General features: G+C 33.3%; 1 protein-coding gene across 3 annotated transcripts in view; it reads right to left on the reverse strand.

Moving 5' to 3' along the window:
- Positions 1–13084, reverse strand: part of LOC149788455 (uncharacterized) — a 123231-nt gene extending 110147 nt beyond the window's left edge. For all 3 annotated transcript variants that reach the window (XM_089974440.1, XM_089974439.1, XM_089974438.1), the window contains exons 1-7: positions 12990–13084; positions 9942–10167; positions 9435–9507; positions 7601–7711; positions 4727–4851; positions 770–953; positions 215–280 (exon numbers count right to left, since the gene is read on the reverse strand). In XM_089974440.1, coding sequence (XP_089830566.1) covers positions 215–280; positions 770–953; positions 4727–4851; positions 7601–7711; positions 9435–9507; positions 9942–10090 — 708 coding nt within the window. In that variant the 5' untranslated portion in view covers positions 10091–10167; positions 12990–13084. The remainder of the gene's footprint in view (positions 1–214; positions 281–769; positions 954–4726; positions 4852–7600; positions 7712–9434; positions 9508–9941; positions 10168–12989) is intronic.

Genomic DNA, 13084 nt, shown 5'->3' on the forward strand with positions numbered 1-13084 from the left:
AAATTGTTTCCTTAATATCACAAGTAAAACAAACATCATACATTCTGATCTACCTGTGCACCATGCAAAGACTGATCCAAGATGCTGTTCATTGCAAAGTACATATTGTAATATACCAATAAATATGGTACACTTAATAAAAAGGAGATCTTTTGTTAACTCACAGCTAGCTGCAAGGTTATAGATCCCTTTGCTCATTTTGCAACAGCCATACCTGTTCTTGGGTTTCCTTGTCAGGAGCAATGACTGTTTTGTGTAGTACTGGGATCCACTGCAGCACCTGCAAGAAACAATCCAAGTGATAGCAACATTCAAAACAAGAGTCACAAGAGAAACTAATGATCCTTGGATCCATCTCAAAAAAACAAGGCCATAAGATTGTCTTCTTGAATCACAGATACTCTTCTTGCATATTAGCACTGGGTAATACTTTCATCAAGTTACTTCTACATTGGACTGCTTCAGGAAAAACAGAGGTGTAAAGAAAAGAAATATATTCCAAACTGCTACTACTAATATTTTAATGTCATACTTAGATGCTGGGAATGCAATAACCTAAAGCAACTTTGTATGTTTAAAAGTGTCGGCATCCTGCTAGCCCTGCCTCCAAAAAAACTGACTAATTCCTCTAAACCCTGAGCAATTATTGTCTTTATTTCAGCTCATAAGAGTAACACATCAAAACTTTTAAATGGCTCTCCCTAGATTATATATTAGTCAAGTCTAACAAGGACAAATTCACTGTGTGTTGTCCATGTCTATATCTTACCTTTGCATACTGGTTAAATCTTTTCATGGAATGGAAATGACAGACAAGTGATCTCAGGTATATCAGCATGTCATCTAACTTGATGGCTTGCATCCCCACATCAGTGTTATCAAGACTAGCTTCTCTAGCAACTGCCAGTCTCTGAGCCCTCTGTATGCAATCATTGTATTCAGCCAGAATGTGACTGAAATAGAAACTGTTTTATTTGCAACAGCCTGATTGTCATTTTAATTATGCAAGGATCAGATCGGAAATTGAATAACATCAAACCAGTAATATTTAAGCAGCTTTAATATATGTGGCGAACATTTTACTAGTGGTCCTTGAATATATACATGTAGTATTTGTATCACATAATGGTTGTATGCAACAAGATAGCCTAGTTCCAATTCTAATGTAGAATATGAATGACATAGTGCCTGTTTGCAAAAAGATATTCTAGTTTCAATTCCAATATAGTGCTTCTATGATATAGTGGTTGTATGATAGCCTAGTTCCAATTCTAATGTAGAACTTGAATGACATAGCACTTGTTTGCAACAAGATTGCCTAGTTCCAATTCTAATGTAGAACTTGAATGACATAGTGCCTGTTTGCAACAAGATATTCTAGTTTCAATTCCAATGTAGTGCTTCTATGATATAGTGGTTGTATGATAGCCTAGTTCCAATTCTAATGTAGAACTTGAATGACATAGTGCCTGTTTGCAACAAGATATTCTAGTTTCAATTCCAATGTAGTGCTTCTATGATATAGTGGTTGTATGATAGCCTAGTTCCAATTCTAATGTAGAACTTGAATAACATAGCACTTGTTTGCAACAAGATTGCCTAGTTCCAATTCTAATGTAGAACTTGAATGACATAGCACTTGTTTGCAACAAGATTACCTAGTTCCAATTCTAATGTAGTACTTGCATGACATAGTGCTTGTTTGCAACAAGATATTCTTTCAGTTCTAATGTAGAACTTGAATGACATAATTAAAATAAGCACTTGTTTGCAACAAGATAGCCTAGTTTCAATTCTAATGTAGAACTTGAATGACATAGCACTTGTTTGCAACAAGATTGCCTAGTTCCAATTCTAATGTAGAACTTGAATGACATAGCACTTGTTTGCAACTAGATAGCCTAGTTCCAATTCTAATGTAGTACTTGCATGACATAGTGCTTGTTTGCAACAAGATATTCTTTCAGTTCTAATGTAGAACTTGAATGACATAATTAAAATAAGCACTCGTTTGCAACAAGATAGCCTAGTTTCAGTTCTAATGTAGAACTTGAATGACATAGCACTTGTTTGCAACAAGACTGTCTAGTTCCAATTCTAATGTAGAACCTGAATGACATAGCACTTGTTTGCAACTAGATAGCCTAGTTCCAATTCTAATGTAGTACTTGCATGACATAGTGCTTGTTTGCAACAAGATATTCTTTCAGTTCTAATGTAGAACTTGAATGACATAATTAAAATAAGCACTTGTTTGCAACAAGATAGCCTAGTTTCAATTCTAATGTAGAACTTGAATGACATAGCACTTGTTTGCAACAAGATAGCCTAGTTTCAATTCTAATGTAGTACTTGCATGACATAGTGCCTGTTTGCAACAAGATAGTCTAGTTTCAATGTAGCACTTGAATGACATAGTGCCTGTTTGCAACAAGATAGTCTAGTTTCAATTCCAATGTAGTGTTTGTATGACATAGTGCTTGTTTGCAACAAGATATTCTAGTTTAAATTCTAATGTAGAACTTGAATAACATAGCACTTGTTTGCAACAAGATAGCCTAGTTTAAATTCTAATGTAGTGCTTGAATGACATAGTGCTTGTTTGCAACAAGATAGTCTAGTTTCAATTCCAATGTAGTGCTTGTATGGTATAGTGGTTGTATGATAGCCTAGTTTAAATTCTAATGTAGTGCTTAAAAGACATAGTGCTTGTTTGCAACAAGATAGTCTAGTTTCAATTCCAATGTAGTGCTTGTATGGTATAGTGGTTGTATGATAGCGAACTTCCAATTCTAATGTAGAATATGAATAACACAGTACTTGTTTGCAACAAGATAGCCTAGTTCCAATTCTAATGTAGAACTTAAATGACATAGCACTTGTTTGCAACAAGATAGCCTAGTTTCAATTCTAATGTAGAACTTGAATGACATAGCACTTGTTTGCAACAAGATAGCCTAGTTCCAATTCTAATGTAGAACTTAAATGACATAGCACTTGTTTGCAACAAGATAGCCTAGTTCCAATTCTAATGTAGAACTTGAATGACATAGCACTTGTTTGTAACGAGATAGCCTAGTTCCAATTCTAATGTAGTACTTGAATGACATAGTGCTTGTTTGCAACAAGATATTCTAGTTTAAATTCCAATGTAGTGCTTGTATGGTATAGTGGTTGTATGATAGCGAAGTTCCAATTCTAATGTAGAATATGAATGACATAGTACTTGTTTGCAAAAAGATAGCTTAGTTTCAATTCTAATGTAGAACTTGAATGACATAGCACTTGTTTGCAACAAGATAGCCTAGTTTCAATTCTAATGTAGTACTTGAATGACATAGCACTTGTTTGCAACAAGACAGTCAAGTTCCAATTCGAATGTAGTACCTGAATTACACAGTACTTGTCTGCAACGAGATAGCCTAGTTCCAATTCTAATATACTACTTGAATGACATAGTACTTGTTTGCAACAAGATAGCCTAGTTCCAATTCTAATGTAGTAGTTGCATGACATAGCACTTGTTTGCAACTAGATAGCCTAGTTCCAATTCTAATGTACTACTTGAATGACATAGTGCTTGTTTGCAAGAAGATTGTCTAGTTCCAGTTCGAATGTAGTACTTAATGACATAGTGTCTAACTGTCTAGTTCTATCTCTAATGTAGTACTTGAATGGCATAGTGCTTGTCTGTCTAGTTCCACTTATAATGTAGTTCATGAATGACATAGTGCTTGTCTGTCTAGATCCAATTCGAATGTAGTACTTGAATGGCATAGTGCTTGTCTGTCTAGTTCCACTTATAATGTAGTTCATGAATGACATAGTGCTTGTCTGTCTAGATCCAATTCTAATGTAGTACTTGAATGGCATAGTGCTTGTCTGTCTAGTTCCACTTATAATGTAGTTCATGAATGACATAGTGCTTGTCTGTCTAGATCCAATTCTAATGTAGTACTTGAATGGCATAGTGCTTGTCTGTCTAGTTCCACTTATAATGTAGTTCATGAATGACAGTGCTTGTCTGTCTAGATCCAATTCTAATGTAGTTCTTGAATGACATAGTGTTTGTCTGTCTAGATCTAATTCTAATGTAGTACTTGAATGGCATAGTGCTTGTCTGTCTAGATCCAATTCTAATGTAGTACTTGAATCAGGGTGCTCTGGAGTATCTCTGTGGCCGAGATAATCTAGAAGCAGTTCTTTCCTGTAGCAGATTTAATAAAGTGAAGTCTATGTTTGACTACTAAGAATGTTTTTTGTTTACTCAAAAATACAAGTAGAAGTTTAATATAATGATTGACAACTGCTCCCAGAGGCTTGATGAATACAGCTTTCTGAATCAGTCTGAATAGTCTGACCCATTAATTGATATCTACTAAAAACAGACACAATGATAATTCACACTATTTCTTTCATTCAGAAGTGAATAATATCCAGATTATGAGAATCATTTTAGTTAATCAAACTTGACTAAAGATGCTTTGAATGGAATCACAAGCATACATACAGTGTGGCCATATGCATATATATATAAATTCAAATTATACACCAAACCGAGTGCAATGTGCTACCTCTTGATTCTACAATGCTTAATAACATTAACACAAGTCTTATAAAAAAAGTATTATTATCACACAGAAATGTTAATTGGTTTTCTTCTGATATATAAACACAAACACACACACACACACACACTGCATTTACTACCTGTATGAGGATGTACCTGAGTCTCTTTTGGTAGTGAGTGTAGAGAACCTCTATGGTGCTAGTGTGCTCACAGAACCTCTTCCACCTCAGCATATGAAGGAACTTACTCTGTACTAGCTGGTGGATGCGGTCAATGAAATACTGTCAACAAATGATAACACTAATAAATGTATTGCAAGGTAAGGCAATGAGAAACCAAACTCACATGGTGCATATTCATACATGCATGATAAACACATGTAACACACACTGATTTCAGTTTAGAAATATGTTATAATAACATTTGTTACAGATGTAGAGATCATAAGCAAATATAATAAACCAAGGGGATTTTAAGTTGCTGTATGATGTTGAAAATTTTGGGAAAACCAGACCAAATAACAATAAAAGTTATTGTAATTTTTTCATTCATGATTATAGTTTGTAAGGGTCGTTTAGTTAATGATATTTTAAATACTAAATTTCATATCAATCATAAGTTCACAATGTAAGATAAGTCATGTTTCAGGTGCATAGATTTTTATTAGTAAAGTTCCAAGGTTGTATTGCACTATTGTTGAAGTAAACATCATGTGATCCAACAAGGACATGAGTTTTTAAAAGGCCAGGCTTACCTAATTTCTGATTGGTTAACATCTGATCTTGTTTACTAGATGAATTTATTCTGGAAGGAATATGATGACTTAACTCTTTGTGTATAAGGGAATTAATAGAATTATGCATTCTTATTAGTACTACCAGTCTTGGAAGGTATTAAGTTATATTGACATGACTAGTTCATTTATTTAATTTAATCATTTGTTAAAATTACTGTTTGTGCAATATTCAGATTAACTGAAATAACAGCTGTCACAGAAATATTGTGAATTCACTTAAAGACTATTAAGATATTTGCTAGTTGTTTTGGAATTACTGTGAACTCATTTAAAGACATTTCTGGATTATATCATAATGATTCTTCTTTATTGTTGATGCATCAGTACACTATGTGGCATCATTTCGAGTACCTTTGGAACTCATTTGAATTAATCTATACTTTTGGAATTGATAGAGCATTTAAGACTTTAGGATTTCATTCACTGTAATGTAAGTTATTTTTAATTCTTTCACTTTGTATTTCAGGGAAATAAATTATATTTATTTTCAATTACATACATTTTTGGAATTTTGCACATTCTTATTACCTATTTCAAGACCACATAGTCATAACAGTAGGTAAATATGCTGCTTATAGTAAAAGGTTGTAGGTTTGTAAACTTGCTCTGTTCAATAAAGTGTTATTAGGTATGACACAAGCTGTATACAGAAAAATCTTTAGGCAGGTAGATAAACATGCATTTTATAGTAAAATACTAGGGTATGTACAGAACATATTGTGTACAATAAAATATTGGTGGATGTACATAGCATAACTGTACAGTAAAATATCAGTTTAGGTACATAACATGCTTTATAAAGTAAAATACTGGTGTAGGTACAGAACAATTCTTGCACAGTAAAATGATTATTATACAGTTAAAACTTTGATAGACTGTTTCTTCATATGGACCATCAGAATATCCCCCATATATGCAAATGATGTCTGTGTAATGCACCTCACCTGGTATAAATACAGAGTACATGCATCTAGAGGTCTATGCAATTAACCTCATCTGTTATAAAATCAGAGTACATTTATCTAGAGGTCTATGTAGTTCACCTCACCTGGTATAAAATCAGAGTACATGGATCTAGAGGTCTACGCAGTTCACCTCACCTGGTATACAATCAGAGTACATGTATCAAGAGGTCTATGCAGTTAACCTCACCTGGTATAAAAACAGAGTACATGTATCTAGAGGTCTATGCAGTTAACCTCATCTGGTATAAAATGAGTACATGTTTCTAGAGGTTTATTCAGATATTGCCTCACCTGGTATAAAATTAGTACATGTATCTAGAGGTTTATGTAGTGCAACTCAGTTGGTATAAAAACAGTACATGTCTCTATAAGTCTATGCAGTTCACCTCACCTGGTATAAAAACAGAGTGCATGTCTCTAGAGGTTTACATAGTGCAACTCAGTTGGTATAAGAACAGAGTACATGTATCTAGAGTTCTATTAATTGAACCTCACCAGTGTACAGAGGTCTATATGTGATGCACCAGTGTTACAGCATTGTATCTAGAATACTATGTGGTGACTAGTGTTACAGCACTGTATCTGGAATACTATGTGGTGACTAGTGTTACATCATTGTATCTAGAATACTGTGGTGACTAGTGTTACAGCATTGTATCTAGAATACTATATGGTGACTAGTGTTACAGTATTGTATCTAGAATACTATGTGGTGACTAGTGTTACAGCATTGTATCTAGAATACTATATGGTGACTAGTGTTACAGCATTGTATCTAGAATACTATGTGGTGACTAGTGTTACAGCATTGTATCTAGAATGCTATGTGGTGACTAGTGTTACAGCATTGTATCTAGAATACTATGTGGTGACTAGTGTTACAGCATTGTATCTAGAATACTATGTGGTGACTAGTGTTACAGCATTGTATCTAGAATACTATGTGGTGACTAGTGTTACAACATTGTATCTAGAATACTATGTGGTGACTAGTGTTACAGCACTGTATCTGGAATACTATGTGGTGACTAGTGTTACATCATTGTATCTAGAATACTATGTGGTGACTAGTGTTACAGCATTGTATCTAGAATACTATGTGGTGACTAGTGTTACATCATTGTATCTAGAATACTATGTGGTGACTAGTGTTACATCATTCTATCTAGAATACTATGTGGTGACTAGTGTTACAGCATTCTATCTAGAATACTATGTGGTGACTAGTGTTACAGCATTGTATCTAGAATACTATGTGGTGCACCTCACCTGGTGTAAGAGCAGAGGAAGACTATTGGTAGTGTATTCAAATTCCTCAGCAATCAGCATTTCTTCTCTTAATATTTCAGCATGCATGTTCAGATGGTGAGCCTCACTAACCTAAATCATGTAATATATATATATATATATATATATATATATATATATATATATATATATATATATATATATATATAGAATAACAAACATCCCAAATATAGAAGATCAGTGAACTTCACAAAACATAGTGTAGCAAGTCAGAAACACTGGCCTCAAAATGTATGGATCCCATTATCAAGACTCAAAAGAACAACTGAAATTACAAAAACATAAACTTGTGTATTTACAGAATGTTTTGTTACGGTGTGACCGAAATCATGCAACCTAATACTAAAAGAATCCCAAACAAGAGTCTATAAAAAAAACTGTCCAAAACAGAAATTATTAATGAAAACATGCTATTGTACAAAACACATTTTTTCATCATGTGATTTCAGTGATAACATTTGTGTTTTTTAGGCAGATTCTAATAATCACTGTATATAAAAGCATGTTTCAGCATGGACTTAAGTGCAAAGTACATTATCAATGAAAATCAAAACTGATACATACCTACTTTCAAACTCAACTTGAAATTGTGATGTTTTATTGGAAAATATCAAATCCTGACCAATCAGATGTCTTAAATCTAATCTAATTGGCTAACATCAAATCTGTAAACAATCATATGTCTGAATTCTGATGTCTGACTGGCTCACACCAAATTACTAACCAATCAAATGTCTCATTACTGCCATTTCACTGCAAATATCCAATCATTGACCACTCAAATGCATGAATTATCGATGTCTGATGGCAAATATCAGATCACTGACCAATCAAGTTTCTCAGTTCTGTTGTCTGATTTGCAAGTATCAAAATCACTGACCAATCAAATGTCTGAATTTTGATGTCTGATCATCTAACATCAAATCACTAACCAATCAGACATCAGAATGTTGAGTGAAGTCTGAATTTTTTGTAATTTAGGAGCCGTATCTAATTACTTGCTGCAGCTAATGCCCAGCATGCTAATTTGTTTCAACAGAGACTACGAAAATCACAGATAGATTAATTACACATGGAGATCATAACAACTGAGTTTCAAGCTGAGATTGAGTTCTCACATTTTTTAGCCAGTTTTAAGAGAGTTTTCAAGAGCAACAATTACTTTGTGAGTGGTTGACACACAGTCTCAAACCCAAAGTCAGGTTATATAATCTCCAGGCCTGGGCTATATGTTGTACAGTCAAACCTTTCTAAAGTATTCATCAGTAGGTGTACAAATATAGCTTTAATCAGCCAGTGACCTTTAAGTACTATATCAATCATGCATCAAAGGGACTTTCTGAACATGAATACAGTACAGTAGTGATCACTCTAGCAGGTTTGTCATTACATTAACATTCCTACCTTTCCCAAACATTTTCATCCTTTACATTATTAACAAAAATGAATGAAACTCACTTACCAGTAAAAAGTGTTGTTTCTGCCTATTTTTGTCTTACAGAAGATTTTCTCAGGCTTGCTTTAAGAACACAATTCTTAACAATCAGGGATTGTTCTTGGGCCTGGATAGTGCAGCAGTAAGGCACTTACTTTGTACCTTTGCAGTCCCAGGTTTGATTTAATATTGGTTTAATCCAAATTCTCCAGTTTCCTCCACCAAGAAAAACCATATAACACCCAAGTGAGAGCTATAAAACACTTGTATAAGTTATGACTACCTGTTGTACAATCAGCATAAAATAAATAAAGTTAAATCATTCTGGTTGTTTTTCTTTTCTACTGCTTTTATATTTACCTGCAATACTCTGTCAATTACAAGCTTTCTCTCTTTCATAAAATACTCTGCATCCTTTGGAAGTGGCACAGAACTACAACAAAAGAAGGCAATTATTACATTCCAAAGTCTAAATGTTATTTTAGAGATATTTTAAAGTAAATAAAAAGGAACCTTGGCTCAATAATTGTGGTGAAAAAGACAAAATAAATAAAAATTGTAATTAGTGCAATGTTATAGTTGGGAACTTGAATCAGTGTGCATAGTTTTGAAATATTCTAACAAGGACAGGTTGTATTTTTTGGCCCCTGAAGACCATTTTAAAATCCCTGTACAATCCATAACATATTTATTTTTGTGGGTTTAATAGTGTATCAGGGATAAAATCCCTCTAAAAAGTGTGGATAATGAGCTAACTCCATATGCTGCAATTGCCAAAGTTTTCACCACACTCTGGGATATTCTTGTGAATATCTTTCCGAAATGTGTGTAAGTATGTGGTAGTATATAGCACAAACAGAAATATACCTGATGGGTTTATGTGGGATTTGATGGACCATCTCATTCTCCTCAATCTCTGCCTTTAGCTCATCCAAATCTTTCCGCAGGTCAATATCCAGATCCTGCACCTTGTCTGTTCCAGACACTCGATACAGATCTGCTAAATCGAGTGACATTCTGATTCTGAATATCAAGATTCTTTATTACTGCTTCTAAATACGTGTTCTGTCAATCAAGGACTTGCCACGAAATCCTGAAACAGGCAAACAACTGAATGTTTTCTTGAAACTAAAAGAGTAAAGTATATTTATCATACAATCAGAAATCATTTATTATACTTCATCAAAAGTAACAGTGTCAGTGACTTGCACTGAGAATGTCATTGGAGAGGGAATCCTCGTCAAGCTAATTTTTTATATTCCTAATGAAATCATAATCCCTCATATGTTAGGCCCAGGCTTAGCCCTTGTGAAACATAACTTGCCTGAGGGAACAAATCTTTATATCTATATATAAGGAATATAAATGTATATTATGCTTGTCTGTATACATATATGTAGATGCTGCAGATAGTACCATAACAATTGGTCTCTATTTACATTTATTGTTATGCAAACACAATATTTCACATTTCTGAAAAGGTAGTCACAGGGTTTGTAATCAAAATTACATGAACAGAAATGATATAAAGAAATTAAAGCATTAGCTGGTAACTAATGATTATTTTAGCATTTCCATATAACCCATACTTGTAACCATGAACATTTATCTAAATTACATAAAACGTTTAAATCAACATATCTGCATTATATGAATATTTCAGACAAAAGTACACAAGTATCATGATCTGAATGATGAGACAGATGTACTGTGGAATTCTTGTGGATGAAAGAAATGTGAAATATCAAAACAGTGTGGAATAACAGTGTGAAATATCTCAGTGGTGTGTGATAAGAATGTAAAATATCACAATGTTGTGGGATAACAATTCTGATGCATTTGCATGCATTTTAGGTTTAGAACAGTTATAGTCCTCACCAAATAAGTGATGAAACTGAATTTTTTCAGGCTTTCTACTGAAAGTTAGACATGTCTACTGATGTTTGGGTGGGTGTATTAAAATGTTAAAAAAATTGAAATAATGAATTGGGTAACTTTTTTTAAAGTGTTGGTCTTGTGCATAACAGTATATGTCTAATTATAGCATCCCAGAATGCACTATCCTGTAATGATTTAGCAATTATTTTTTATTTTAAAAAATACTACCCATATCTGAAATGTCCTTGTGAGTGTGTGATTTGTCACATGAGTTGATTTTAATTCCCATACATTTTTTTATGGAAAAAATACACAAATCTATAAATTAAAGTACATATATGTATGTGTGTCTGTGTGTGTGTGTGTGTGTGTTTTACTTGAGGCAATGAATTCAGATTGGAAAAGAAACAATTTTTCCACAATGTAATATGCATTTTATTTCTTAATTACAAAAGCCATTATATAACAACCAATCACTGTCTTAAATAAATGACTGTGCAGTTTCAGAAGATGACAGAAAATTCTAAAAAATAAAGATAACATTATTAAGTTAGAATTATACAGTGATAATTCTGCTCTTTACTATGGATTAGACAATTGTGGTCTACCTTGTCAATTATCAGTGATGGAACACAATGTTCAAGTGTATGTTTTGCTGGCTTAATAGGGATTTCATCCTGTGTAAGGGTTTGCACTACAATAAAGGCATAAATAGATTGATGTGGGTCTTGTCCAATTAAAAGGCACATTTTTAAAAGTTTCAAATGGCAGACACACAGTGTGACAATGGGTCTAATTATTTGCTACAACCAAAAGTCCAACATCAAAGCTATCAGCATTGTCATATAACATCCATGCATATTTATTTAAATTAAATTAAATATTAATTGTTAAATAAAAACTAAAATATCAGTAGTTTAGTAAAAGGTTACTCAATCCTTATTGCTGATGCTTTGCACCTTAAATGTCATCAGAAAACTTCAGAGTTTACAATGGTAGCCATGTACTAAACTGGGTTTTAAAAAAAAGAGGTTGTTGGGCCTATCATAACAAAAAATAGGGTAGTACAAATTTGTTTTCAACAAATTCTGCTTTCATGTGACAACGTAAGATGCAACATTCAATCCAGTTTGTACTGGATCACACTGTTAGGTTGACCTTGTCCAATATAGTCAGTTTTCTATGTCTACATTACATAGAGGTCATTATGTGTTCAATACCAAAATATTTCAATAGTGGGTGCCTTGTTTGAGAATTTAATTATACATATCTAATGGTGATTAATCACTTTATTTGTATCCTCCTACATCAATGTTCATTTGGAAGGTCATTATTTATTTGCCTCAATAAACAGATGATAAAACTCTATGTTAAAATATGTGGACATTTTTGGAATTGGTCAACCTAAAATTATGATCCAATAAAAACTAGATTGAATGTCGCACTCTGCATAGTCACAATGAAAGCTACGCAAGTTGAAAAATAAAATTTAAATTATACACTATTATGATGATTAGTCCAAAGTTGCTCCTTTGTTCACCCAGTTTAGTAACTGGTCACTAGTATAATAGTCCATAGGGATCAAAATATTTTGCACGGACGTTTCTTGATAACATTTAGAGTGCAAAGCATTCAATAATCAGGAGTGAATAAAATTTGTTTAAGCTATATATAAATTTTAGAACAACAATTAATATTTAACTTAAGATGAGTAAATGCTCTTGCATGACCACATCGACATTATATAAAAACACAAGGTGGAACTTAGATTTCTTATGTTTACATTCCTTTATACTAGTTCAGACGTTAACAAGATCAAACGTACACAACCCTGTGAAACACGTTCTTTACAATCCTTAAAAGGATTTATACAAGGGTGAACAATACAAAAATCAAATAGCAAAAGAAAAAGAAGAAAACCAGTGGAGAATTCTATACTGTACTGTACTGCCATGCACTGGAATGGGCATATGCACACCTGCCCCTTGTAATCAATACAGAAATGAGCTGCAGAAATTAAAAGATAGAGAGATAAACCTTGGAAGTGTTATGGGTTCATTCTAAAGCATAAATATAAGGCTTTTCAACTGTTTTGCGAGTGATCTTGAAGATGTCAATGATAAGTGCGTCGA

Source organism: Sinohyriopsis cumingii, chromosome 11 (assembly GCF_028554795.1).
Source record: "Sinohyriopsis cumingii isolate HCF-2022 chromosome 11, ASM2855479v2, whole genome shotgun sequence".
Lineage (NCBI taxonomy): Eukaryota > Metazoa > Mollusca > Bivalvia > Unionida > Unionidae > Sinohyriopsis > Sinohyriopsis cumingii.